The following is a 26,939-nucleotide window of genomic DNA, read 5'->3' as shown; positions in this document are numbered from 1 at the left end:
TACCCTCACCCCTTACTCCAGATCTCTGTGAACATCCGTGTTCATTGGCATCCACGAGAGTCATTCTAGACATAGAATGCTAAGAGTAACGAGTTCTTGGTGTTCATGTCACTACTTTGTGTCTTGACATGACACGAGGTATTCGAACGGTTTCCAATTTTCCACAATAAATTGGTGGCGACTCCACAAATGCAAAAACTTCTTTCCCAAGGGCCCCCGTGGGCCCATTGTCCACAAAAGCGAGCAAGCTTTTCTTGTGCATTTGTGGAGTCGCCACCAATTTATTTTGTGGAAAATTGGAAACCGTTTGAATACCTCGTGCCATGTCAAGACACAAAGTAGTGACATGAACACCAAGAACTCGTTACCCTTAGCATTCTATGTCTAGAATGACTCTCGTGGATGCCAATGAACACGGATGTTCACAGAGATCTGAAGTAAGGGGTGAGGGTACGTATTAGGAAGCTCTTTTGATCGAACACCTAATCCCGCTCGCCTCGATAGCGGCCTCTATTAATGATTAGAGAAATTGTCTATACTCGATATGTTGTCGATTTATATGCATGTAATGCAACATTCATTAGATTAATCCTAGCATGTGAGAATTAATACTAAGTCGGTTATCACGTAATTTAACATACAATTGAGTCGAAGTAGGAATTTAGGTTGATTGCATGTGAGATCATACAAGTAATACGATAAAAGAAATACAATAAAAATACAATAAAGAAAATTACAATAATTACATCGGATTAATTGATTTACGTTAAAAATACATCTAAAACGGATAATTTTAGAAAAGAAAGAATAAATAAATAAACAAACAAATTAGGTGATAATACGATTAATAGTAATTAAATACGTAAACTAATAAACTAGGTCAAGGCAGAAACGGGAGTTCAGAGATAGAACTCAACCAGGAACAAGCGCAGCAGAGCTGCGTCCTTTGGAAGAGGCGCAGCAGACGCTGCGTCTGTTCCTGAGCTCAGTTCTGGCTGTGAAGCCGGAATTGCAAATCGTTAATATTCATTAGTGATTTTAATGCTTGATTATATTATTTGACTCGGATGGAAATGGTTTAACAGATTATTTACATGTGAATTAAGGTCATAAAAACAATAAAACATGGATAAAAGCTAATTAGGATGAATTATTTACAAGATTAAAAGATTAATTATGAGAATTAATAACACAAATTAAACTTACTAAACAAATTAATTAGGTTAAACAGGTTATTAATGACGAACTAATGATGGCAACGATAAATAACGAATGACAATATATCAAAGATGAATTCCAGAGACTCAATATGGATGAATCGAACCTCTAAAACCCGAATTGATTTGAATGACGAAAACCCGCAAATATGGATTATAAGGGATTTAAGTCGGGATTTTAATGATGATAAGTTATTAATGAATTACAAGTTAAAATTATCATATTAGAATTATCGTGTTAAAAGAAATATGAACAATTGAAAGCAAAATAAAACATACAGACGAACAAAAGACGAAGGAAGAAGAAAGGAAGCAGGAACTGCGGCAGCCTCAGGAAGAGGCGCATCAGGTGCTGCGTCCCTTCGAAGAGGCGCAGCAGTTGCTACGTCCTTTCTCGACGTTTGTCTCCTGATAATCCGTAAAAAGGGTTTGAAATAAGGTTTTACAAATCGGTTTTAAACGTATTTTCGACGTAAATCTTACAATAACGATTACAAAAATAAAGAACAATAAACAAAAGAAGGATTTACACCCCTCAGACTTACATGTTTGACGAAACGAGATTGACTAAGTTAACGTTTAGTGATGCTCGACTCGAATGTACGACGAAAGTGCCCTCTTAGAGGAATTAAACAGATTGATTAAGTTGATTGATTTTGGAGTTGGTCAAATTGGTCGGTCATGCAAAACGAGGCTGGTACTCAGAAAGATCCGAGCTTACGTGGTCGAAAGTTCAAGCACGTAGACGCCAAAAAGTAAGAACGTGGTCTAGAATGCAAAGGGAGAAGAGAAGGGCGGACACTCGCGTGAGAAATATGTGAGACCGAAGGTCTCTATTTATACTAATCACACGACGGAAATTAGGGTTTTCGGAGAAACTTTGGAAGTGAATCTCGAAAAGATACGAAAAATACGCATAAAAGGACTGAGGAAGAGACGCAACAAGCACTGCGTCTCTTGGAAGAGGCGCAGCACCTGCTGCGTCTTTTCCTCAGTGGTTTACTCCTGCGGAAGAAAGATTTCCGTGTTTCTATTATGGAATAGCGGATTAATCTTATTTCCTTAATATTTTATATGATAATTTCGGGATATATTTTACCAAAGATTAAAAGATTGGAAAATATGAAATAGAAATATCCGGAACATTCCAGAACATTCTGACTCGACATTTTAAACGTTTTTAGAAAATGAAGACGGTTTTTGACCCGGACTCCAAATGCACTCTAATTACTGTCAAAACGACCGTATCAGCGCGTAGATGACGACTATGAGGTAGACACAAGTTATTGAGCGATCACTTAACGATAAACTTAAGAACTATCATAAATTATTCCGTGTACTAAACATGTGGCTCAATCATCACCGGGTGGTTTGCGGGAGGTGCAGAAATGAGGTATCTACAGTAAGGTGATTGTTGTATAACTGTCAGTGATCTTCGAGGTTTGTCCCTAGCTGAGTGGAGTCACTGCTTGCGGGAGTGGCTTCACGCCCTTGATTCACCTTCTGTGGAACCCGTCATAGAAGAGATGTGCACATTAAGGAACATGAGTTTATCGCTCGGATGAGTTTAGCGGGGCTTAGGTGGGAACGGCTGCGGTTCCCCACTGGCGGTGTGGAATACCTGTTGCGATGGGTATTCTGGCAGGACTACACACTTTAGTGTGTAGTCAGGTGTGTGGTGATGTGACGGAGTTTGGGGATTGTTTGATTGTTATATTGGTTTATTGTAGTTGTGTATTTTTCTGTAATCAGTACTGACCCCGTTTAAATGTTTTAAAAACTTTGGTGATCCATTCGGGGATGGTGAGCAGTTATTGAGCAGGTATGAGATGATGCGCATGGGTTAGCTGGGATGAGTCATCACGTTGCTGTTTTAGAAGTCTTCCACTGTATCGAACATTCTCTTTAGTTGTTTAATAGTTTGACAGTTTTGAGAACCTTTGTATTTTCATTTATCAGTTTCGGAATTGGTTGTATCGCTTTAAACTTTATTATTATTAAAGTACGTTTCGTTATTGTCCATTTGATTATCATTGCCTCGGGTAACCGAGATAGTAGCATTCCCATGCCTTAAGTGGTCCTGGTATGGCACTTGGAGTATGGGGGTGTTACAAAGTGGTATCAGAGTGACGATCTTGAAACCTGTAACTAATGAACCCAATGAACATAGGGAGTCAAACTAAAATGAACCTGGGTAGGAGTTGTTAGGAGCTAATGCAAAGACTTGGGAGACGTCCTAAAGTCGCGAACTCGCCCTACAACTATAAACCGGTCACCATGGGATGTGTGTCGGGATCGCTATGTGTTTATCTTTTGTGCTGTAAATCTATCTAGTAATGTGTTGTGTGAATTGGTGGATGCATGCATGTGGAACATTGGAGATGTGTGGTGAACGGTGATGATGATATGATTATATATGTCGTTGATTGAATACATGAATTTCATGATAGTTGGTTTATAACATGGCTTATTAGAAACATGGAAGGGAAGTTATCGTTGTTTGTATAGATATAGATATCGTATATATGTTTGTCGTTTTGCATAAAGGTATAGATGGTTGGAAGCGTTGAGTTGAACATGCAGGTAGTATACGAGTCAGCATGACTCAATCGAGTGGGGGGCACTCGATCGAGTAGGTGAGAGACTCGATCGAGTGGGTGTAACTCAATCGAGTGGGTTATTTTTCGTTTTTGGGCAGTAGTCTGTTTTTGGGCACTCGATCGAGCAGGTTTGGGCACTCGATCCAGTGGGGTCAACTTGATCGAGTAAGGAGGTGGCTTGATCGAGTTCGTGTTTGGTTGCATTCTGGTCAGGTTCTGGAGCCGAGGCAATCGATCGAGTAAGTGGGCAACTCAATCGAGTGGCCTCAACTCGATCGAGTGGGTTGTGGTACTCGATCGAGTGGGTTTTACCCAGGTCGTTTTCGTGTTTTGAGATATGGGATGTGTGTTCATGTTTACCTTTTCTTATATAGTTTCAAGATGCCGCCGAAAAGAAACGCGTTGTATGCTAGGGCCGAAAACATGAGTGTGGACGAGGTTGTTAAGATGTTGAAGCACCAAGATGCTTTTACAGAGGCTTTAAAGAAGTTCGGGAAAGATAAAGAGGCGGGGGCAGATTATGCCAAGATGAGTATACATATAGAGAGGTTTAATCCTAAAGAGTACATGGGCACGAGTGCGCCAATTCTGCTGGATAATTGGCATAGAGAGATGGAGAACATACTCAATTTGGTTCATTGCCCAGAGGAACTTCGAGTGGAACAAGCTGGGTTCTACTTGAGGGAAGCAGCCGGTGAGTGGTGGGATAAGGTTAAGGTGAGTGCTCTGGACTTATATGTGAAACAGAGGTTACCTGATATACCATGGGATGAGTTTAAGAGGGCTATGAGGCGAGAGTTTGTGCCAGATCATGTGCGTAGTAAGCTGAGAGAGGAGTTTGATGACTTCAAGATGACTTCTGATATGACCATTGCTGAATATTATCACAAGTTCAACGAGAAATCTAGGTATGCAGAGGATATGAGGCCGAGCCAAGAGAACTTGGCATTGAGATTTGAGAAGGGGTTGACACCCAAGATCATGGAAAAGTTGTCGGTAGGGGTCCTCACAGATGTTAAGGAGGTATATGAGCGTGCCGGGAGAGCCGGGATGTTGGTAGAGATGACCAAGGAGAACCAAGAGAGAGCTTCGGAGAAGAGGAAGGCTGAGAGTGAGGGTGGTGGTCAATCTAGTTACAAGAGAGGCGGCCATAACCAGGTGAGAGCTTACTCTTCAGGTTCGGGGTTTAGCGGTGGAGCTTCTTACGGGCGTGGCCGTGGAGGTAGTAGTAGCAGTTGGGGTTTGTCTTGCTTTTAACTGTGACGGTATGGGCCACAAGAGGCACGAGTGTACTAGTGCTATAAGCAAGAGTTTCCAAAGACCATCACAGGGGAGTTTCTCTCAGGGTCCATCCCAGAGTTATGTTAGTAACAGGCCGGCAGGGTCGTGGAGTAATCAGGGTGGTCAGAGTAACAACAATGGTGGGGCTAACCGCAATGGCGGTAATTCATATCAGAGACCAGTGACGAACAACAACCAGAGGTCGGCTGCTAAGTCGTCTACTTCAGCTAGTACTGTCCAGGGAGGTGGACGGAAGACCAGTGGTAAGTTGTTCATGATGGAGAGGAAAGCAGCTGAGGATGATGCTCACGTTATCATGGGTAATTTTCTTGTTAATGGAGTCTTTACCTTTGTTTTGTTTGATTCAGGGGCGTCACAGTCGTTTATATCGTCGAGTCATGCTAAGCTTTTGGGTTTGAGTGAGTATGAGTCTGTAAAAGAGGAAGTTTTTATACCGTCGGGTGAGTCTGTATCTTGTGGGCGGTTATATAGAGGTGTGTCTATGATAGTTGGGCAGGTCGACTTACCAGTGGACTTGTTAGAGTTTCCTTTAGATGGTTTTGAGATGATAGTTGGTATGGATTGGTTGGGTAAGTACAAGGCTAAGATAGACTGTCATCAAAAGAGAGTTTCTTTAAGGGGTTCTAAGGGGATTAGTGTGTTATCGTGGGTTTGTTGTCAAACCCAAAGTTAAGTTGATTGCAGCAATGACCTTGAAGTCTTATCTGAGGAAGGGGTGTCCGTTGATCTTATGCCATGTGAGAGACCATAGTATGGAGAGTTCGACAGTTGAGCAGATACCAGTGGTGGGAGAGTTCCCAGATGTTTTTCCAGATGAGATACCGGGTTTTCCACCGAAGAGGGAGATAGATTTCAGTGTTGAGTTGAAACCGGGGACGGGGCCAATCTCTAAGGCACCGTACCGCATGGGTCCTAAGGAGTTGGAGGAGCTGAAGAAACGGCTGGATGATTTGATTGAGAGGGGATACACTAGACCTAGTGTATCACCGTAGGGAGCACCAGTGTTGTTTGTGAAAAAGAAAGATGGGAGTTTGAGGTTATGCATCGATTATAGAGAGCTGAACAGGGTTACCGTGAAGAACAAGTATCCTTTGCCGAGGATAGATGATTTGTTTGATCAGTTGAATGGTGCAGCGGTCTTTTCTAAGATTGATTTGAGGTCGGGTTACCATCAGGTAAAGATTCGGGATGAAGACATACCGAAGACAGCTTTTACATCGAGGTATGGTCACTATGAGTATGTTGTGATGCCGTTTGGGTTGTCTAATGCACCTGCAGTGTTTATGGATTTGATGAACTGGGTCTTCAGTCAGTTTTTAGATCGATTTGTGGTGGTCTTTATCGACGATATCTTAGTCTACTCTAAGACTAAGGAGGGGCATGAGGAGCATTTGAGGATAGTGTTGCAGACTTTGCGAGACAATCAGCTATATGCAAAGTTGTCTAATTGTGAGTTCTGGTTAGAGGAAGTTGCTTTTCTGGGACATGTGATTTCAAAGAAGGGTGTGGCTGTGGATCCTGCAAAGATAGAGGCAGTTACTCGGTGGGAACCACCAAAGAATGTGGTAGAGATCAGAAGTTTCTTGGGTTTGGCAGGGTACTATCGACGGTTCGTGAAGGACTTTTCCAAGATAGCCAGACCTATGACAACTTTGATGAGGAAAGAGAACGGGTTTCGTTGGGATGAAAGTTGTGAGACGGCGTTCCAAACGTTAAAGGAGCGCTTGACCACAGCTCCAATGTTAGCATTACCTGAAGGGAGTGAGAACTTTGAGGTATATACAGATGCTTCAAATAATGGTTTGGGATGTGTGTTGATGCAGAACGAGAAAGTGATTGCATATGCTTCTAGGCAAATGAAGCCTTATGAGGAGAATTATCCGACACATGATTTGGAATTGGGTGCAGTTGTGTTTGCTCTCAAGATTTGGAGGCACTATCTTTATGAGGCGACCTTTAAGGTATTTTCAGATCACAAGAGTCTCAAGTATATCTTCACTCAAAAGGAGTTAAACATGAGACAGAGGAGATGGATGGAGTTGATTGGGGATTATGACATGGATATTATATACCATGAAGGGAAGGCTAATATGGTTGCAGATGCCTTGAGCAGAAAGAGTGTGCATTCTCTTTGCACAGCTATTTCTTTGATGAGGTTGGGAGATGAGGTAGAGAAGATGGGGATACATATGATACAGAAAGGGGATGTTATAGGGGATTTGACAGTGGAGCCAGACCTTATGATGATATTCACATGAAACAGGCTTTGAATCCTAAGATTGAGGAGTGGAGAGCTGGAGTAGAGAAAGGGAGAGTGTCTAGATTCTCTATTCATACAGATGTCAGTGTGAGATTTGATGGGAGATGGTGTGTTCCTAGTGATGAGGAGTTGAAAAAGATGATCAAGACAGAGGCTCATTGCATACCATATTCGGGTACATCCAGGCGGTGACAAGTTATATAAAGATTTGAAGAAGACTTTCTGGTGGTCTGGGATGAAGAAGCAAACAGCTGAGTTTGTGGCTCGTTGTTTGACATGTCAGAGAGTTAAGGGGGAGCAGCGACGACCACAAGGTAAGATTCAGTCTCTTGAGGTACCTGAGTGGAAATGGGAGTCCATCTCTATGGATTTTATCGTTGGTTTGTCGAGGAGTCAACAGGGTAATAACATGATATGGGCTATAGTGGATCGTTTGACCAAGTCAGCTCACTTTGTGCCGATGAAAGATAATTGGACCAAGATATAGTTAGCTTTGGCTTATAGGAAACATGTGGTTCGTTTGCATGGAGTGACTAAGGATATAGTGTCTGATAGAGATGCGAGGTTCATATCACGTTTTTTGGAAGGAGTTGCAGGAATTGATGGGAACTACTTTAAAGATGAGTACTGCATTTCATCCTGCGATAGATGACCAGACAGAGAGGACCATCAAGACTTTAGAGGATATGTTGCAAGCTTGCGTTATGGTTTTTGGTGGTAGCTCGGAGGATAGGTTGGACATGATTGAGTTTTCTTATAACAACAGCTATTACACGAGTATAGGTATGACACCATATGAGGCTTTGTATGGGAGGAGATGTAGGAGTCCGATTTGCTGGGATGATAGAGCTGAGGTAGTGGTTTTAGGGCCACAGATGGTACATGAGATGGTTGAACAAGTTAAGCTGATTAGACAAAAGATGAAAGCGGCCCAGGATCGACAAAAGAGTTATGCAGATTTACATCGTCGTGACATAGAGTTTCAGGTTGGGGACAAGGTTCTTTTGAAAGTGTCTCTTATGCTTGGGGTCATGAGATTTGGTAAGAAAAGGAAGCTGAGCTAGAAGTTTATCGGACCATATGAGATTTTGGATCGCGTGGGTGAGGTTGCTTACCGGTTAGCTTTACCAACTGCTTTGGATAAAGTGCATAATGTGTTTTATCTGCGGAAGTATGTGAGTGATCCTTCACATATGTTAGATGTATAGAACATCGAGTTGTATGAGTCCTTGTATTATCTTGAGGTGCCGAAACAGATTCTTGATCGCAAGGTTAGGAAAACGAGACATGGGGAAACAGTGTTGCTTAAGTTTCTTTGGTCTAATCATGAAGTGAAGGAGGCTACTTGGGAGGCGGAGGAGGCTATGAGGGAGCGGTATCTGTCTCTTTTTGATCAGGTATGTGTGGTTACGGGGATGTAACCATGTTTGTTTTAGGGGGGTAGGAGATGGTCGCATAGAGTTTTTGCATGTTTTATGTTGGTTTAGTACAGTTAGTAGTTGTCTTGAGTCGGGTTGAGTGTTGTTTTGGGAGGTGTGTTTTGAGTTTTGTTTTGAGTTTTGGTTATGTTTTTGTGTCGGAGTGATGATAGTGTGTTTTGGTTTTTGTCTATGGGTTGAACTTCGGGAACGAAGTTCTTTTTAAGGAGGGAAGACTGTAATACTACGGTTTTCTATGTCTATGGGTACTCTATCGAGTGGGACTTACTCTGTCGAGTAAGTAGCTTTTTTAAGCAAAACAGTAGACTGCCTGTAGGGTACTCGATCGAGTAAGTTGGGGACTCGACCGAGTAAGGGGCACTCGATCGAGTAAGTCACTTACTCGATCGAGTAAGTGTATTTTACGGGTTTATTTTGACGAGTTTTTTTAATAACGCGAGATTAATATAAAAGGATTCGTCATTATTTCTTAAACACATTTTCAACATTCTAAACCTTTAAGAGAAGATTTGAAGTTACGTACATTGCATCTCTCGCGTTATTGGCAAATCCCAAAGCTAACTTCGTCGGATCATCTTGTTCTTTACACCGTTGTGATCATCGTGTCAGGGGTAAGTTCCCTGTATAATTATATAGTGTTTGGTTGAGTTTCTTTAAAACCCCAATTGGGTAATGTTGGGGGTTTTCAGTGTTTTGTGTAGTATTGGTGGTAATTGTATGTATACATATTATAGGAGGAGGATTCGTTGAGGAGAAATTCTGATTAGCTGCTAGATCGTCTGTGGTGATTGCTATTCCAGGTAGGGTTTCCCTACTCAGTATTGGTTACATAGTGTTGTTGGTAATTGTTGTTGTTATTGATTAATTATCGTATTGGAATTGGTTGTTGGTAATTGTTGATTGTGTAAGGTGATTGTTGTATAACTGTCTGTGATCTTCAGGGTGCGTCCCTGGCTGAGTGGAGTCACTTGCGGGAGTGGCTTCACGCCCTTGATTCACCTTCTGTGGAACCCGCCACAGAAGGGATGTCCACATTAAGGAACATGGGTTTATCGCTCGGATGAGATGAGCGGGGCGTAGGTGGGAACGGCTGCGGTCCCCCGCTGGCGGTGTGGAATACCTGTTGCGATGGGTATTCTGGCAGGACTACACACTTTAGTGTGTAGTGAGGTGTGTGGTGATGTGACGGAGTTTGGGGATTGTTTGATTGTTGTATTGTTTTATTGCAGCTGTGTATTTTTGTGTAATCAGTACTGACCCCGTTTAAATGTTTTAAAAATTGTGGTGATCCATTCGGGGATGGTGAGCGGTTATTGAGCAGGTATGAGACGATGCGCATGGATTAGCTGGGATGAGTCATCACGTTGCTGTTTTAGAAGTCTTCCGCTGTGTCGAACATTCTCTTTAGTTGTTTAGTAGTTTGACAGTTTTGAGAACCTTTGTATTTTCATTTATCAGTTTCGGAGTTGGTTGTATCGCTTTAAACTTTATTATTATTAAAGTACGTTTCGTTCTTGTCCATTTGATTATCATTGCCTCGGGTAACCGAGATGGTAGCATTCTCATGCCTTAAGTGGTCCTGGTAATGCACTTGGAGTATGGGGGTGTTACATTAAAGATCTCGGAAAAGTAATCAATTTGAAAAGAAAAAAAATGGCCTATTCCGACTTCTGATATACAATTTAAGCTCAATTGAAGATTTTAAAACAATAAAAAGTGTACGTCCTACTTGAAAATCAAAACTTAATGGTACCATGTGCAGAAACTGTAATACTCCACTGAACCGAATATGTTATTGGGGTAGGGTACCCCTTTGAAGAGGTTCATTAATAGGCTTAAAATCCGACTAGTACTTAAAGGGATTGAAAATACTACTCATTTCAACAAAATGCACTTTTTTTGGTTATCCATGTAAAAGAACTCCATAGTTAAGCGTGATTGGCTGAGAGTAGTCTTGGGATGGGTGACCTCGTAGGAAATTTCTCAGGATGCGCATGAATGAGGACAAAATGCGCTGGAAAGGACCCGTGTTGATATGTGGGCTATGTACAAAGCCTGGCGAGCTACCATGAGTGACCTCTCCTAGCCTACACTACTACAGATACAGGCTATAACAACGGTCAAAAACCGTTGTTATATAAAAAAGCGGACGTTGTTAAAGCGTCCGTTGTAGAAGGTTTTAACAACGGTTAGTTTTCTTAAGGAAACCGTTGTTAAAACTATTAACAACGGTTTTATGTATAAAAACCCGTTGTGGAAAGTGTGACTCAATTTTGGGGGGAAAGTTATAACAACGGGTTTTAATATACAAAACCGTTGTTATAACTAAAGACAACGGGTTGTTTTAAAATAACCGTTGTTGTTTGTTCTTAAAAAATAAAAAAAATTAAATTAAATATTACTAGATGCATGCATAATTACGGCCTGTTAGAATTACGATGCATGCATTATTACTGACATCACTGTACATATGAACGGATAATATGGAATGAGAAGGGTTAGTAATAAGATTTGAAGCAGCATTATTGAGAGATATGATGATGATTATGGCACAACTTCCTAACATATATATTAATTAAAAAGCAACTCAACCCACACATTGCTTAGTATAAATACATTGCATATCTCAACTAACATTTCCATTATCTCAATATATTCATCTACAAACCCTAATCGCTAAAACAAACTCTACTTAATCTTTCAAAACAAACTCAAAAACTCCAACAAAATGAATGATTTCATCCTTAAGACTCTTACCATGATCGAGAACAACAACAACTTCATCCGCCGGTTCCTCCATATTGAGGAAAGTTTCAGGAGCTACCTTGCGGATGCTCGATCCGCACCGAAGCACGCCAAAGAAGATGGCTTGACGGAGCGGCAAAGAAGCGATTGCGGCTATATGACGATATAGCAATCTGCCGAACGGAACCTCCAAATAGCCAAGGAGGAGAGGACGGATACGATAGAGCAGAATAAGATCCTCTATGAAAATATAAGAATTGCATTTTTACATATGTAATTTTTTTTTTTTTTAATTTATGTATTTATAAATATATATATATATATATATATATATATATATATATATATATATATATATATATATATATTAATTATGTTTATCTTACTTCTTCATCTTGCTTCTTCATTGTTTTACTAACTAATTATGCGAACAATACTTAAACAAATAACATAATGGTCGATACAAACACATACATGCAAAAGAAATAAATAGAAAAAGAAAATAATGACGATGAAACTAACAGTGACGGCGAGGTTTACCTGATAAATACAGAACGTAATAGACGATGAAATCACAGTGACGGCGAGAAGATAAAGCGACGATGAGAAAGAGAGAAAGAGAGAAAGAGAGAAAGAGAGAAAGAGAGTGTGTATGTGTTTTGTGTTTGTTTGTCTGCTGTGTTTGTGTTTGTGTTTGTGTTTGTGTTTGTGTTTGTGTATTAAGGGTTATTGTGTTTTGTGGCTGCAGCAGACTTCTGTTTGTGTGGTTTATAGTATGGAAGGTATTGACAACGGTTATTAAACAACAACCGTTGTGAAATATGTTTTAACAACGGTTGTAAACAATAACCGTTGTGATTACTTTTCACTAACTTTGCGCCAATTTTGCGCCAAATTATTAACAACGGTTGTGCATGTGTGACCCGTTGTTAAAACTAATAACAACGGTTTTTATAACCATACCCGTTGTAATTTATTTTAGTAAAATTCGCGCCATACATTCTACAACGTCTATTGTGATTTTCGTGAATAATCGTTGTTAAAGGGGCGTTGTAGTTGCCTGGATTTGTAGTAGTGCTAGGGCTTGTGACGAGGTGTTACAGAAACTTAAAAAGTTAGGCACCACATACAAAATGACAAATTTCAGGAGTACCACATGAAGTTTCCGTTAAGAAAACTCGTTTTACAATAAACTTGTGTAAGTTCGTCCTTCACACAAGTATTTGTGATCAACTTTAACTCATGTTAGTAAAATCTTGATCTAGAATCCGTCTAATGCAAATTTCACTAAATGATCTAGATCGAATATAAATTGATAAATCAATGTTAGAATCGATTTTATAATCAGCACGAGATCAGTGAAATCAATGTTGGAGTATGATGCATGTTGCTCCAAATTTAAGTATGATAAAATTGTCTCACATATGAAGAATAGCGGGGGTGTTGTCTCCTTGTATATGGAGGTGTTCTATTAACTAGACTATAATCTCCTCACGCGCGCCATTTTGTTAAAATAATTTATTGTTTAAGATAATACTTCTGGAAAACAGTAATAAAGAAGTATTAATGATTATCTTTAACGAGTTGGAAGTACTCGATATTATCATGAGATGAAACCGTGTATTGGAATCTAGCTCCGAAAACCTCACTTTAGTAACCGGTTTTTAGATTAGGCTTTTTTATTTTTTAAAAACGTAAATAATCTTTCAAATATGAGTTTTACTCAATCAGAGACGTTTTTTCATTATTTTTTCCTACACTACCCTTCACCTAAACAAAACAAAATTCCCTCCTCTTCCTTTTAAACCTCCGTCAAAATTTCAAATTTCTTTGATTATATAAATTGCGTATTAAACAACTAATTACTCTATTCTCTTAGTTAATAACATAAACTTCTTATTTTTCTGTTTTTCTTCAATTAGGCAGTGGTGGAGTTAGGGGGCTAGTAGGGGCCCTCGCGGTTGAGATTTTTCGAAATTTTTAGTTAAATTTTTTGATTTTTTTTCGAGTGTCTATTGTATTATTACTCATCCGCCCCCCTTAAAAATTTCCGCCTCCCTAAGCTCAAATCTTGATTCTGCCACTGCAATTAGGGTTTGTTTTTTTATTAATTTTTCTCTAATTAGAGATTAGAGATTGTGGTGTCAAGATGGTTAGGGAGGTTACGTTGGGTGAAAGGAATAGCGGAAGGTAGGGCCACAAACTCGCAACACGAGGGTGATCGATCCGGTTAGCATAGAGGAGTGGTCCTGCAAAGGTGGGATTGGGTTGGCATTAAGGGTACTCTGATACAAGTGGGTAACATGTCAACCAACAATGGTGGTCGCTGGTCAGCCATCAATGGCTATAAGTGGTCCGACGAGGGAAGGGGTTGTAGGGGCGAGGTGATGGTGGTGGTGGGTGCTTTTCAGTTTCTTTCAATTGCCTTTAATTTTAATTTTGAGTATGGATGGAAACAAGAGAGAGGAGAGAAATTTAAAATAGTATATATAAAAGAGCGGGTAAGTAGCAAATACACCCCAAACGTTTACACCTATGTGCAAATTAGGCCTTAACGTTTTACTATTTGCATATTTGCCTATAAGTTTAGTTTAACGTGCAATTAAGTCCAATTAACTATTTTCCGATCAATTACTCGCTAGAAAAGATGAACGAAACACCGGAAAAAGTAATACACCATTTGCTAACAGCCCAAACACAAATAAAGTTTATTACCTACATGATTATAATCAAATTCATACCATTGCTCTTAGTTCTGTGTTTGACGGAGGCTGACTTGTTAGTGGCAAACTATGAGAGTCATGTCTTTCTTATCGGTGTGGTCGTAAAACAGCTTAAAAGGAGGTTTGGTTCGTGAGGGGGGTAGTTTTGGGTAGGGCAGAGCAAAAAAATCCGATTATCCAAACTGATCCGATATCCGATCCGAATCTGATCCGAATGTTTGGATATCTGATCCGAAAGTTAGGTTTGGTTTGGATATCTGATCCGAAATCTTTGGTTTTTGTTTGGACATGGATATTAGAATTAAAACATTTGGATATCCGATCCGATCCGAAACTATAGTTTTCTAGTATAATTTCGAGAAAATAAAATTTTATTTGATACAACAACTTAATTAATGTTTAAAATATTAGAGAAATATCTAGGTGGTACTTAAATTTTATGTCGAGAACATTGGAATAAGAATACTAAAGAAAATCATCATGTAAGACAATGAATATAATCGTGTTTCAAACTTAATTTTAAAGTAAATTCTAAAGTATGGATATCCGATGGATATCCGCATCCGATCCGATTGTTTTGGATACCCGAACATTGGATATCCGAAACATTTGGTTTGGATATTGGATATCTAACTTCAGGATTTTTAATATGGATATCCGATCCGAACTAGCACATTTTGGATCAAATACCCGATCCGTACACTGCCCTAGTTTTGGGTAGTAATTAAAATGGGTTGGGTTATGGAAAAATTATATGTGTTGGGTTAGGGTTGAGACTAGACCCGTTTATGTAATTGGGTCGGGTTAGGGTTGGGGTCGTGGTGTCCCGTTTAAAGTTGACACGAACACGACACGACCTGATCTGTTTGCCAGGTCTATATGAAACCCCTATTTTTGCCAAATAAACACTTAATATGAGTTTGACTCATTTCAAAATCATATCTCATACCTTTATGAGTACAAACGCACCCTTAAAAATCTGAGTAAGTGAGTAACCACTCCCAACCCGCTTTCCCGATCCAACTAAACCCGACCCGTGAGTCCGTGACAACCTCTAAATAGAACCCAAATCGGGTTTACAGACTATAGATGACCAATTATTTAATGAATCAATCGATCCATAATTCTTCTGAAAAAAAACATACACAATACAATACAAACTCCATTTAATCAAATTTATGCTCTAAGTGATTGCCATCTTCCTCTCTCTCTTCTCCTTCTCTCTCTCAACTCATCAGTTTCGATTCAAGCAAATCTCTTCGTCGCATTATCTCCTGGTACTTCACTTTCCTTCTCTATATCATTCCCCTTAGATCTCTAATCTCATTATTTATACTACCATGTTAATTAATTGTTTGTTTTCTTGATTTTTATGGGATTAATTTTTCTGGGTGTTCTTAATTTGTGCGTTTTTCTGCTGATTATAGATCTAAAAAGTGAAAAAGATTTGAACTTTGATTGTGATCGTTGAATCCCATCTCAGATCTGTTATTGGGCAATTTATAATAATGTCAATTCTTGTGTTGAATTTATGTAAATTGATAATTAGTGGGGTTTAATCGAAGAATTTATTAATCTTTGGTTTGATTTCGTGATTGGGTTTTGTTTAATTGTGTTCTTGTATCGCATGAATCCGACCCCCTTACCCCGCAATTTGTAGGAGCCCTTGAGGCACTAGGGCAATTTTGTTGTGCTGTTGTTGTATAAGCTTTAGCAATTATCGATTAATTGAGTTTAATTGAAGAGTTTATCTGGAATTTTCTTCCATGAAGCCTTGATTCTATCATCATTTGAATCATAGTTTGGTACTAAATTGACGATTTAGCAGAATTTGATATTTAAAAATCCTTTTCGTGTATAGGTAGTAAAAGGAGAAAGGACACAAAATGCCTGCACAAAAGATTGAAACTGGGCACGCTGATGTGGTGCATGATGTTCAAATGGATTATTACGGAAAACGCGTTGCCACTGCTTCGTCTGATACCACCATTAAAATCATCGGTGTGAGCAGTAATTCTTCTCAACCTCTTGCTACATTAACAGGTCACCAAGGTCCTGTGTGGCAGGTTTCTTGGGCCCACCCAAAATTCGGATCATTGCTAGCATCTTGTTCCTATGATGGTAGAGTGATCCTTTGGAAAGAGGGTAATCAGAACGACTGGGCCCAGGCACACATGTTTCAGGAACACAAGTCGTCGGTTAATTCCATCTCGTGGGCTCCCCATGAGCTTGGACTTTGCTTGGCTTGTGGATCTTCAGATGGGAGCATCTCTGTCCTTACTGCTCGCTCTGACGGTGGTTGGGATACCAGCAAGATAGAGCAGGCACATCCTGTTGGTGTAACATCCGTCTCATGGGCTCCAGCAACTGCTCCTGGGGCATTGGTTGGATCTGGGTTACTTGACCCGGTTCACAAATTGGCTTCTGGTGGTTGTGACAACACTGTGAGGGTGTGGAAGCTTTACAATGGTTCATGGAAGATGGACTGTTTCCCTGCTCTCCTAATGCACTCAGATTGGGTCCGAGATGTTGCGTGGGCCCCAAACCTAGGGCTTCCAAAATCAACAATCGCTAGCGCATCTCAAGACGGAACTGTTGTTATATGGACCGTCGGTAAGGAAGGCGAACAATGGGAGGGTAAAGTTCTGAAGGACTTTAACACACCGGTTTGGAGGGTATCATGGTCTTTGACCGGAAATCTTTTAGCAGTTGCTGATGGGGATAACAATGTTACACTTTGGAAAGAGGCAGTCGACGGAGAATGGCATCAAGTTACTACTGTTGAGCCATAGGTTTTTGCCAATTCTCCCTTGTGATTTCTACAGAATACTATGCTCTTGTTTATGGATGTTTTTAAAACTAGTTTTTCTAGTCCTTTGTTACTGCATTTTCTGCGACGTGGTCAACACTCGTGCTTGTATTGATTAGTATCATATTTGGCTTCAACATTTTCTAATGGAGGTAGAGGAAAACAGACATGATGTTGCTTTCTTTTCCATTTTTCTAATCATCATATTGCTCTTATAGATTATCTTGCTGCTTATTTGGGTATTGATCTCTTTTTTCGGATGGCCATACATTTGTTTTTCATATTGACCGTCCTTTTCCAGAACTCACTCTTGTCTTCGATTCAGATATAATATGTTGAAGTGGTTTTGCTTGCTATTGTAGAACTAAAAGTCTCGTAAATAAGTTAGTTTACTACTTTGATTCAGCTCCCTGCTCCGTCATTCTTTGTATTCTTGTACGGATGATGTTTTCGTTAGGTTTGAGATTTGTCAATCATCATATTGATGGTGCACTCTAGTTTATGTTGCATTGGTTTGTACCTTTTAATGCATTTAAGTCTTCACGCGTGGATGAATTGTTCGTGTATTTCATATATGGGATTTCAAAGTCTCAGTTTCTGCTATAGTTTTGATGTATTTAGGTTTCATGGTTCTGTCATCTTGATTTCGTGATAGTGTTTAGTTTTCTTCTTGTAAGATTGGTCTTGACTCTCAGAGCTTTCTTTTCCCATGCGAGTGAACTTCTCAGTTGGCAGATGTAAAGAGGTATCATGATTCTTGAATCCCTTCATGTAATTTTTTGTCCTTGATGTCTCAGTTATGCGATAGCAAGTTACTAGCGTGGCCTTTCTTCACGTGTTTTTTCCGCAGTTTTAGTTTGAATTGCAGTTATGATTGAAATCGTAGTCCCTTATGCTGGGCATAATTTGTTACTCTCCAGTTTCGACACAGTGAGACTGTGAGATAGTCCAGGGTTATACGTCTTGTCTTAATTATCGGTTTGATAATGCAATGGTGCTTACCAGTGATGGATGACTTTATCTCCGATTCTATTGCTTTGCTTGAGATTGTGGCTCCAACAGTATGGACTTGAATACTTGATACTCTGGTATAGTCTAAAATCGCGCATTTTTGTTCTGAAATTGTCAATTAGACCAGTTATGATTTACCAGGCTTTGAAGTAGAGATTTTTGGAGAGATCGTGATGCAAATCTGTGCTAAATATTAATAATATGTCATCTAAGAACTGTCTTAATTTGGGTTTCAGCAGAGGTTAAAACTGTATCCTTATGTTACAACAGTTTCAAACAAGCTACTACTATCAAACTAAGAGCGGTATATGCTGTCGTTAGTTTTTTGGTTCGGACTGTAAGAACTTCATAACTGTAGTATGTGTGAATGAGTTGTTTATTTGAACTTCAAGATGATCATAAATTCACTACACATTCTCTGCACTTCAACCAATTTAACTAGCAAATACATTACTCCGTAACGAGAATATTTTTAATAGTACACATCTTCAAACTCTAAATGCAGATGGATTCCGCAGGTGGTGCCCTCGTGGGCACGTTCCTCTCTGGGTCGGTCTGGTCTAATCTGACTTACCATCTTTTCTCGAATCTCCTTTAACGGAAGAAATAGAAGTTCGAGATAATTAACCAGTTCAAGTTAGCTGTCAAAAGGATACTCACTCTGGATACTCGAAACCAACCCAAATATTCTACCATAGTGTTTGTGACTTCAAGTTATCCAGAGTAATATATCATTGAACTCTTAAATGATGCTCTCTTCCGTGTCCCCCAAATCAGTACTTGAATTCTCTGATGATTTCGGTTCAACGTTGGTGGTGTGTTCCTCTGTATCCCAACTATACGACGAAGGATATCGAATAAAGGCCAAGTTGGGTCAATTGAATAAGAGCATTACCGTATCTCAGGCCAACTTATAGAACGCCCAAATTAGATGACTTCGGCCGATAAAACGAAAGAGAGGAATTATAAAAAGAGCACAAATTGTTCTATAGGACCATTTTTAGTAAAAGACTAGCCTAATGGCATAAAGCCCAACTAAGTAAGTTAATAAATGTGTAAAAAAAATGTTTACTTTGGTAACATAATACTTTATCTTGATAACTTGCATATTTAAATATGTCGGTATTCATTATAAGATATCGGGTAATCAAAATAAAATTGAAATATGAATGTAATTATATATTAACTTTGGGCTTTTCTCCTTTTGGACCAGTCATATGCTATAGGACGGTCCTATAAGAGAGTTGCTGTAAAAAGAGAGGTTTGAAGCATCGACACCTACTATACTCCAAATCTGCCGCGAGATTGGACATGAGCGAAGAAGATGTTCCGTCGTTTCTTCCTTCTCTTCGCATCTTGGGCACATAGGATTATCCCCTATATTTCTTTTAACTTGATTCACGTTCACCATTAACCTTTCATGGGTAGCAAGCTATAGGAACATACATATTCTTTGTTGGACTGGTAATCGACATATTGTACGCCACACTATCGATTCGGGTTCTATCGAAGTATCTTCCCCTTGCAAAAAACCCATTGCGGATTTAATAGTGAATTTTCCTGAAAACGTTTCTACCCAATAGAGCGTATTTTCAAGATCGGGGTCATTAATAAGAGAAATAAAAGCTATTTTCTGGAGGATAGCTTGCGGCAACAAGTCGGAAAAGAGGTCCCATTTCCACTCGTTATTTTCACACCACATTTCGCTAACTGTAGCGCCAATAATATTATCCGAAATTGGAGCTAGATTATGATCAGACAAGCAAAAACGTACACCCATGTGTGATCTCAAAAGAGTGTTCGTCTTTCATCCCCAATAGACTAAAAGAATAACACATCTGTGTTATTCCCGCTCATCTTTCCCCCATACGGAATATTCTCTTTGTAGTCAAAATATTTTAGTCAACCCATATATGGAATATTTCTACTACATTATTCTACACAATCAATAATATTATTGCTGTCAATCACTATGCCCCCATATATGGAATATTTCTTCTACAATATTCTAAAAAATAATATAGCCTTGGTTTTGCCGATTGTCAATTACTATGAATATCGAGCAAGGTTGTAAAATAAGGTAAAATGTGTGGTGTTGGCAAAAAAACGGCAGAGAGGATGGGAATGGTGTGCTAGTAAGAGATTTTCTGGATCAATGTCGATGAAGATGAATATGACTATATTTGAGGGTTTGTCATTTGGAGATTTCTGATTTGTTGTCTTAATTCTCATTGCCCCATCTGATTTTGCTTTTAGAGGTTAATTAGGCATATGGTCTTCGTGTTTTGGGCTTTTGGCCTCGATGGATGTTGGCACGGATAATTGAGCTGCTTTACCATGGCTGTAATTGTCTTCATATGGTTACGTTTTATATTCATATTCAATTTATTAAAATAATATTAATACACTAAATCTCTAGAATTAACCTTTATAAAATTACCATGCTGTAGCAGGGCTGCTATACTAGTTGCTACTCGTATTATAATTTATAAAAGCCTTTTAGTCTTTACTCTTTACTCATAAAAGAAAGTCATTAAAATAAAGTAAAAAAAAAAAAATCATAAAAGGAAGTCATAAGAAAAATTAAAGGTTACGACCGTCTGAGTTATTTGACTCGGATCCGACCCGTAGACTCGCTAATTTACCCACTGAAATACCCAGACTTCAGACTAGGGATGGCAGTCCCACCATCACCCTGTGGATATCCATCCACCCGAAATTAAATGGGTGGGACATGGATGACAATTTTTTTAAATAACTAGTTTTAAACCCGTGCAAAATTGCACGGGTATGTATTTAAGACGGTATGAATATTTTTTGATGGATATTTTATTTTTACATTTCTATTGTAATTATGTAAATATGTAATAGTTCTATATCAGTGATCTACATGTTTAATGTAGATCAGTGATCTAACTGAAAATGAACATTCTAGACGTTTGTGGAAGAGTAAATTTACTCGGTAGCCTATCATTGTCACCTACCATTTTCGATGTGCGCGGCTAGTAGTTAAGTTGCCGAGTTTTTAACTATAAGTAAATACTCCGTCATGATTTTTTTCAAATATATCGTACTATCTAGTTTTAAAAAATTATACTTGTAATTTATTCGCATAATATGTAATTCAATCCCATAATTAAATATAAATCCTTCTCATAATTATGTAATTTTATTGTTATTCAATTTTTTTGTAAAATTATGTAAATTCTATAATCTGTAATTAGTTTCATTTATTCCGATTTGTAATTCATACCGCTTATATGCCATTAATTTCATTTATTCGGAATGTATAAAATTATTTCATAGTATTATTTCATAGTATTTGTTCTAAGACGGAATTTGTCGCATGTTTGTATTGACGGAATTATGAAGAAATAAATACTTTACATACTAACGGGTCCCACCATAACATGAATTTCCAAAAAAAAAAGGTTGTATTAATGACGTGGCACGTCCTGGATTGAGTATTGTCTTCTAAATTAATAAAGATAAGATTTAGGGTGGGATATGGTTATCGGTGAATTTTAGGATGGGATATGGATAATTGTCTATCACCCGCTTAACCACCCGATGGATATCCTAAATTAATATAATTGAGCTTTTTATAAAAAATAATAATCATTTTGATTTAAAAAACTATACCTCAAAATTTTCTAAAGCATTTATAAATTCTATTGGGGATTTTATCCAAAGTTAGGCCACTCGGCCTTGATCCAAAGTCCGAAAAAACCACAGTTATCTCTAATTCTCAAAATTGAACTCACTAATTTTCTAATCCCAATTCCAAATAATGTCAATCTTTGTATTCAATTTAAAATTGGTGTATTTGTACTCTAATATGTAAGATGTTTTGTTTGGTGATGTACGCCTTTTAATTTTATCGTCTCAATTTTTTTTTACAATATATTGTCTTCATTTTTTATAATCATAAAAATATTCAACGGGTACCCGTTCCATTCGCTTCACTCGGTGGATATGGATATGAATGAATGAAAATTTATTAAATGGATTAGGGTGGAACATGGGTGACCATAAATTAAATGGATATGGATATGGATATGGATATGGATATGGATATGGATATGGCTCCACCCCAACCATATCTAGAGCTGTCAATGATATGAGCCGGCTCGTCGAGCCCTTGGATTCGGCTCGGTCAATGCTCGGCTTGTGCTCGGTCAAACCAAGCTCGAGCTCGAGCTCGGTTAAATACGAGCCGAGCCCGAGCTCAGCAAGGCCCGGCTTGAAAGATCGTTTGAGCTCGTTTATAATTTTTTTGTATAATCTTTATATTGTAATATTATTATTATTTCAAATTATATTTTATTTAGACATTTATATAAGTATGTTATAATATAATAATTTTTTGTATTTTATAATTTTATTTGTTTTTTTTAAAAATATTTATATTTAGTTAGATTTAAAAGGTGAGAAAGTGAAAATATATAATGACAAAACGAACTCGATTCGAACTCGAGCCGAGCTCGAGCTAAAAAATCCGAGCCGAGCCCAAGCCCACCCAAACTCGAGCTCAGCTCGGCTCATTTACACCCCTAGCCGGACCAAGTATCCATATCCCACTCATTTACACTCTCCCATAAAAGACCAACATTTTCATATTTTTTGAGTTTGAAGCGGCAGTTGAAGAAGGAAGAAAGCAAGATGCTGAGTATCCGTTGCTGCAAATTCAGTGTTCAAGTTGTTGAGTATTATCTGCATAATTTTAAACATCTTCGTCTCTATTCAACCGATTCCTCTAATCAAATCCCTAAATTCCCAAATCAATCTTACACCAATTATTTAGTTCATAATCTGGGTTTCTCTCATCAACAAGCTCAATCCATTTCTACCAAGGTTGCTAACAAGTATGCTGACTACTCCAAATTCTCTGGTAATGCTAATTCTGTTATCGATTTCTTAAAACAAAACGGTTTTGATGATACCCATATCAAAAAGGCTGTATCTTCCTTCCCTCGAATCTTAGCTGCTAATGTTGATCAAACCCTAAAACCCAAATTTCAACTTTTCCAAGATCATGGTTTTTCTGAGTCTAATTTAGTTTCTGTTATTTCGTCGAGTCCGTTCATTGTATCGAAACGTATGGATCCTATTATCCGTGATCTCAGGGCAATTTTGGGCAGTACTGATAACCTAATCAAGTTTTTTAGAAAACCCAATTTATTCATCTCACAATCTGCTTTGGCAAATCTTAATTCAAATATTGCATTGTTGAATAAGGAGTATGGTATTGATATTAATGTTATTCGGAATGCCATTCTTCAATTTCCCGGAGCCTATTTGAAGGATACTGAGTTTTTCCGAAATACAATGGTTAGGGTTGAAAAGGAATTAGGGATTCCTCGAAATTCTGGGATGTTTGTATACGGCATCCGTTTATTATGTTGTTTTAGTAAGAAGGGAATCGAATCGAAATGTCAGGTGTTCAAAAGCTTTGGATGGACTGAATATGATGTTTCTGAATTAATGAGGGGAAATCCTCTCATTTTCCAAATGTCTGAAGAAAATATTAGGAAAAAGTTGGGGTTTTTGATGACTGAGCTGGGTTACAAACCCGATTTTTTAGCTACACGTTTTATGTTGTTGAGTTGTAGCCTCGAGAATCGACTGGTGCCTAGGCATCGGGTGGTGTTGTTTTTGAAGGAGAAGGGTTTGTTAGATTACAACTTCTATACTGCCACCAAGAAAACTGAGAAGGAGTTCTTAACGATACTTATTGAACCTTTTAAGGAGGATGCACCAGGTCTTCTTGAACTTTATCAAAGCAGCAAAGGTCATTCCAACATTGATGCCATCTCGAGGCGATGCTAAGCCCTCTCGTAGCCAACTCTATAGTTATGTTTACCAAAGTAGCTAAGGTTGGTCCTACTTTTTTCTCTCTATCTTAAGCTGCACTGATAAAAATTGTCAAATGTGTTTTATAGCTGTATTTGGTTAATGACATTGTATGCCTGACATATGATTGAAAGTTGAAACAACATTCCCCATGTTTCGTTTTCTACAGTGTGCGCTCTTCACGTTGTCATGGTTAATAGTATAGAAATATTGGATGCCAGAGTGCCTCTGGTTGCTGTCTTCGATTCTGGTTCCTTAGGAATTACCTGACTTCATGTTCATGTTCTGTGCTTGTCTTCCAACTTCGATCATTCGTCTTCGTCTTCTTCGAATTAACTTCTTTGTTTAAAGTATTAGCATATGAATTGGAGTATAACTATGATCTCTCTTACTTGTGTTCTTGGTTGTTTCCTCTTTTGAGCTTCTGGTTCAGGATTTTCGAATGTGGAGACTATATAATGATTTCTAATAGATATTATGGTGGCCTCGTGGTGTGATTTGTGGAGAGTCTATAAAGTTCGAGTTTTACCTTAAGGCTTGCCAGCTTGTCAATGGGTGGAGACTATAAACGGCCGGAGAAACGTCCTTGGGTATTTAAAACCAAAGTGGGGGATCTTGTTATAAAGCTTCAGCCATCAAGCAGTACTGATGGATTCGGGACGTTTACCCTAGAAAAGTGCAGAGCTGTTCATTTTATATTTTATACTCCCTCATATTCACTCATTTCTCCCCCTTCCATTTTGCACAAGAAATAAGAAAATGATTTTGGACCACACAAAACACTCTACCCCACATACAATTGATTTTGTACCACACAAAACCTTCCAAAAAAGAAAAGAGGAAAGAAAATCCGACTAACATGAAAACGGAAAGAGGGAGGAAATGAGTGAATAGGAGGGAGAATGATTTAATCCTGAGGGATGTTATCAGGGGTGTCTGACGAGTATAAATATTCTCTTAATTGGCGTGTAACTATAATTTTTAATTAAGATGTCTGATTTCATTGGCCAGTTCCTATTAATGGAGAATTTTAGAATTTATTGACTTACAATCTCAAACAGGAGGCAATAAATGTACACAAATTCTCATTGAAGACATGACATATCCGTCACAAGCTTGTGACGGATACCATTTTACCTCACAATGTACCTACTTTTTCTCTTTTTGCGACACTATTCATGTGGTCCCCTTTCTCCATTAACCCATTTTGTTACCATTTTATCTCACAAAATATCTGCCACAAATGGTAACCCGTCACAAGGGAGACCAATTGATAAATGTATAGCACTATATAATATGTGAAATTATAACATTTTTTTTTTTTTTTTTTTTTTTGATTAGGTAAGAAAACTAGGTTGATCCTCTAGGGTAGGACCAACCTATCTCATCCTTTCGAATGAGAGAGGTAAGTTGAAGCCACCGGCTATCAAACCACCTCGAAAGAGTTGGACATGAATGTCCAACAGAAGCCATGAAATCAGCAACCTTGTTGGCTTCACGAAAGCAATGTTTAATTATCACTTCATCGAAAAAATGAAGGTCTAATTTCACATCCTTGATAATACTAGAAATTTCCCACGGAATTTGCCAAGTACCTCGAATCGAGTTAATAACACATAAGTTATCACCCTCCACAATTAACTTTGAGATTCCTAAGTATTTAGCTGCTAAAATACCTTCTTTTAAAGCAAGTGCTTCCGCAACAAGGATACTATTAACATGATTAATTGATGATCGACTATGCAATCTTAGGGAGTAAAATCGGATAAAAAATAGATTTGCTATATGACGCCCCCTGTTTTACTTGTTACGCCCCCTATTTTTTCATTTATTCCTATTTTGCCCTTGGACTTTCAAATTAGTTTTAGAAAAAACTAAATATCGTTTTACGCAAATATATTTTGGCGACTATTTTTATAATAATTAATTTAGTAATGTAGACGGTCCCTCTTAAAACACTCGACATAAATTATTTTAATGTATTTAAATAACAAAACCGATTAAAAAAACAAATACATTATACACGATAAAAAAAAAAAAAAAAAAAAAAAAAACCAACATCCTCTATGTCATGTGGGTTACAAGACACGGCCCAGGCTCCGTCATGTGAAATACACGACATGGCCCAAGCACTGTCGTGCAGACCACATGACATGGCCATGGTAGCGTCATGTAAGTCACATGACAAGGCCCTGGCACCGTCATGTAAGTCACACGACAAGGCCTTGGCTCCGTCATGTACTTCACATGACACTACCCACCCACCGTCGTTTTTTTTTTTCCCTTAAACTATTTCGATTGTCACTACCAAAAAACGCAGCATATTTACGACAAAAACGCAACCCTAATAGGCTCTACACAACAATAATTCAACACTAGTAAAAAACCGTCTCCGAAAATCAATAACTATAAAATAATATTTATTTTTAGTTTAATTAATTTTCCAGTCCAAGGGCAAAAAAGGAATAAATAAAAAAGTAGGGGGCGTAACAAGTAAAACAGGGGCGTGATATAGCAATTTTGAAAAAATATCCATTGCTCGAATGCTTGGTCAGTATCAACTAAGGGCCTACCGATAGTGTATCTCTTTGCTACGCCTTTGTAAATGACATGTTTGATCAAAAGTAGGTTGAGCATGAGCTAGACCAACCAAAGTACAATTCAATTCAGTCTGACCCAGACTAAATTACATGTTTCGTTGTAGTCTTTGGTTATGAACAACCAACCTTTGACTAACCCAATCGTTATTCGTCGTTCACATTCTTCCGAATCGTCGGCAATATTTAATGAACTTCCCAAATTGACTCTCTTAACACTAACATTTCAATTAAACTATCGACAAACAATTTAATCAACAAATCGTAACTAACAACTAATATCGAATAACAAAAAATTGAAGAACATTAGATTTGATCCACAAATAGAAACGTTAAAAGTAATCGGTGTAAAACGAATCATTTTTTTTCTTTCTAAAATCTAA

General features: G+C 38.3%; 2 protein-coding genes across 2 annotated transcripts; both read left to right on the top strand.

Moving 5' to 3' along the window:
- Positions 1-15,371: 15,371 nt before the first annotated feature.
- LOC141606058 (protein transport protein SEC13 homolog B) lies at positions 15,372-17,317 on the top strand. The gene is made up of 2 exons (XM_074425046.1): positions 15,372-15,563; positions 16,148-17,317. The coding sequence occupies exon 2, from the start codon at positions 16,173-16,175 to the stop codon at positions 17,076-17,078; it is 906 nt and encodes a 301-aa protein (XP_074281147.1). The 5' UTR covers positions 15,372-15,563; positions 16,148-16,172; the 3' UTR covers positions 17,079-17,317.
- A 5,379-nt stretch (positions 17,318-22,696) lies between these two features.
- LOC141606057 (uncharacterized) lies at positions 22,697-24,988 on the top strand. The gene is made up of 2 exons (XM_074425045.1): positions 22,697-23,982; positions 24,393-24,988. The coding sequence occupies exon 1, from the start codon at positions 22,769-22,771 to the stop codon at positions 23,933-23,935; it is 1,167 nt and encodes a 388-aa protein (XP_074281146.1). The 5' UTR covers positions 22,697-22,768; the 3' UTR covers positions 23,936-23,982; positions 24,393-24,988.
- Positions 24,989-26,939: the final 1,951 nt, after the last annotated feature.

The sequence above is a fragment of the Silene latifolia genome, chromosome 10 (assembly GCF_048544455.1).
Source record: "Silene latifolia isolate original U9 population chromosome 10, ASM4854445v1, whole genome shotgun sequence".
In the NCBI taxonomy this organism is placed as follows: domain Eukaryota; kingdom Viridiplantae; phylum Streptophyta; class Magnoliopsida; order Caryophyllales; family Caryophyllaceae; genus Silene; species Silene latifolia.
The sequence above is the reverse complement of the archived record's forward strand: the minus strand, read 5'-3'. Positions and strand labels throughout refer to the sequence as shown.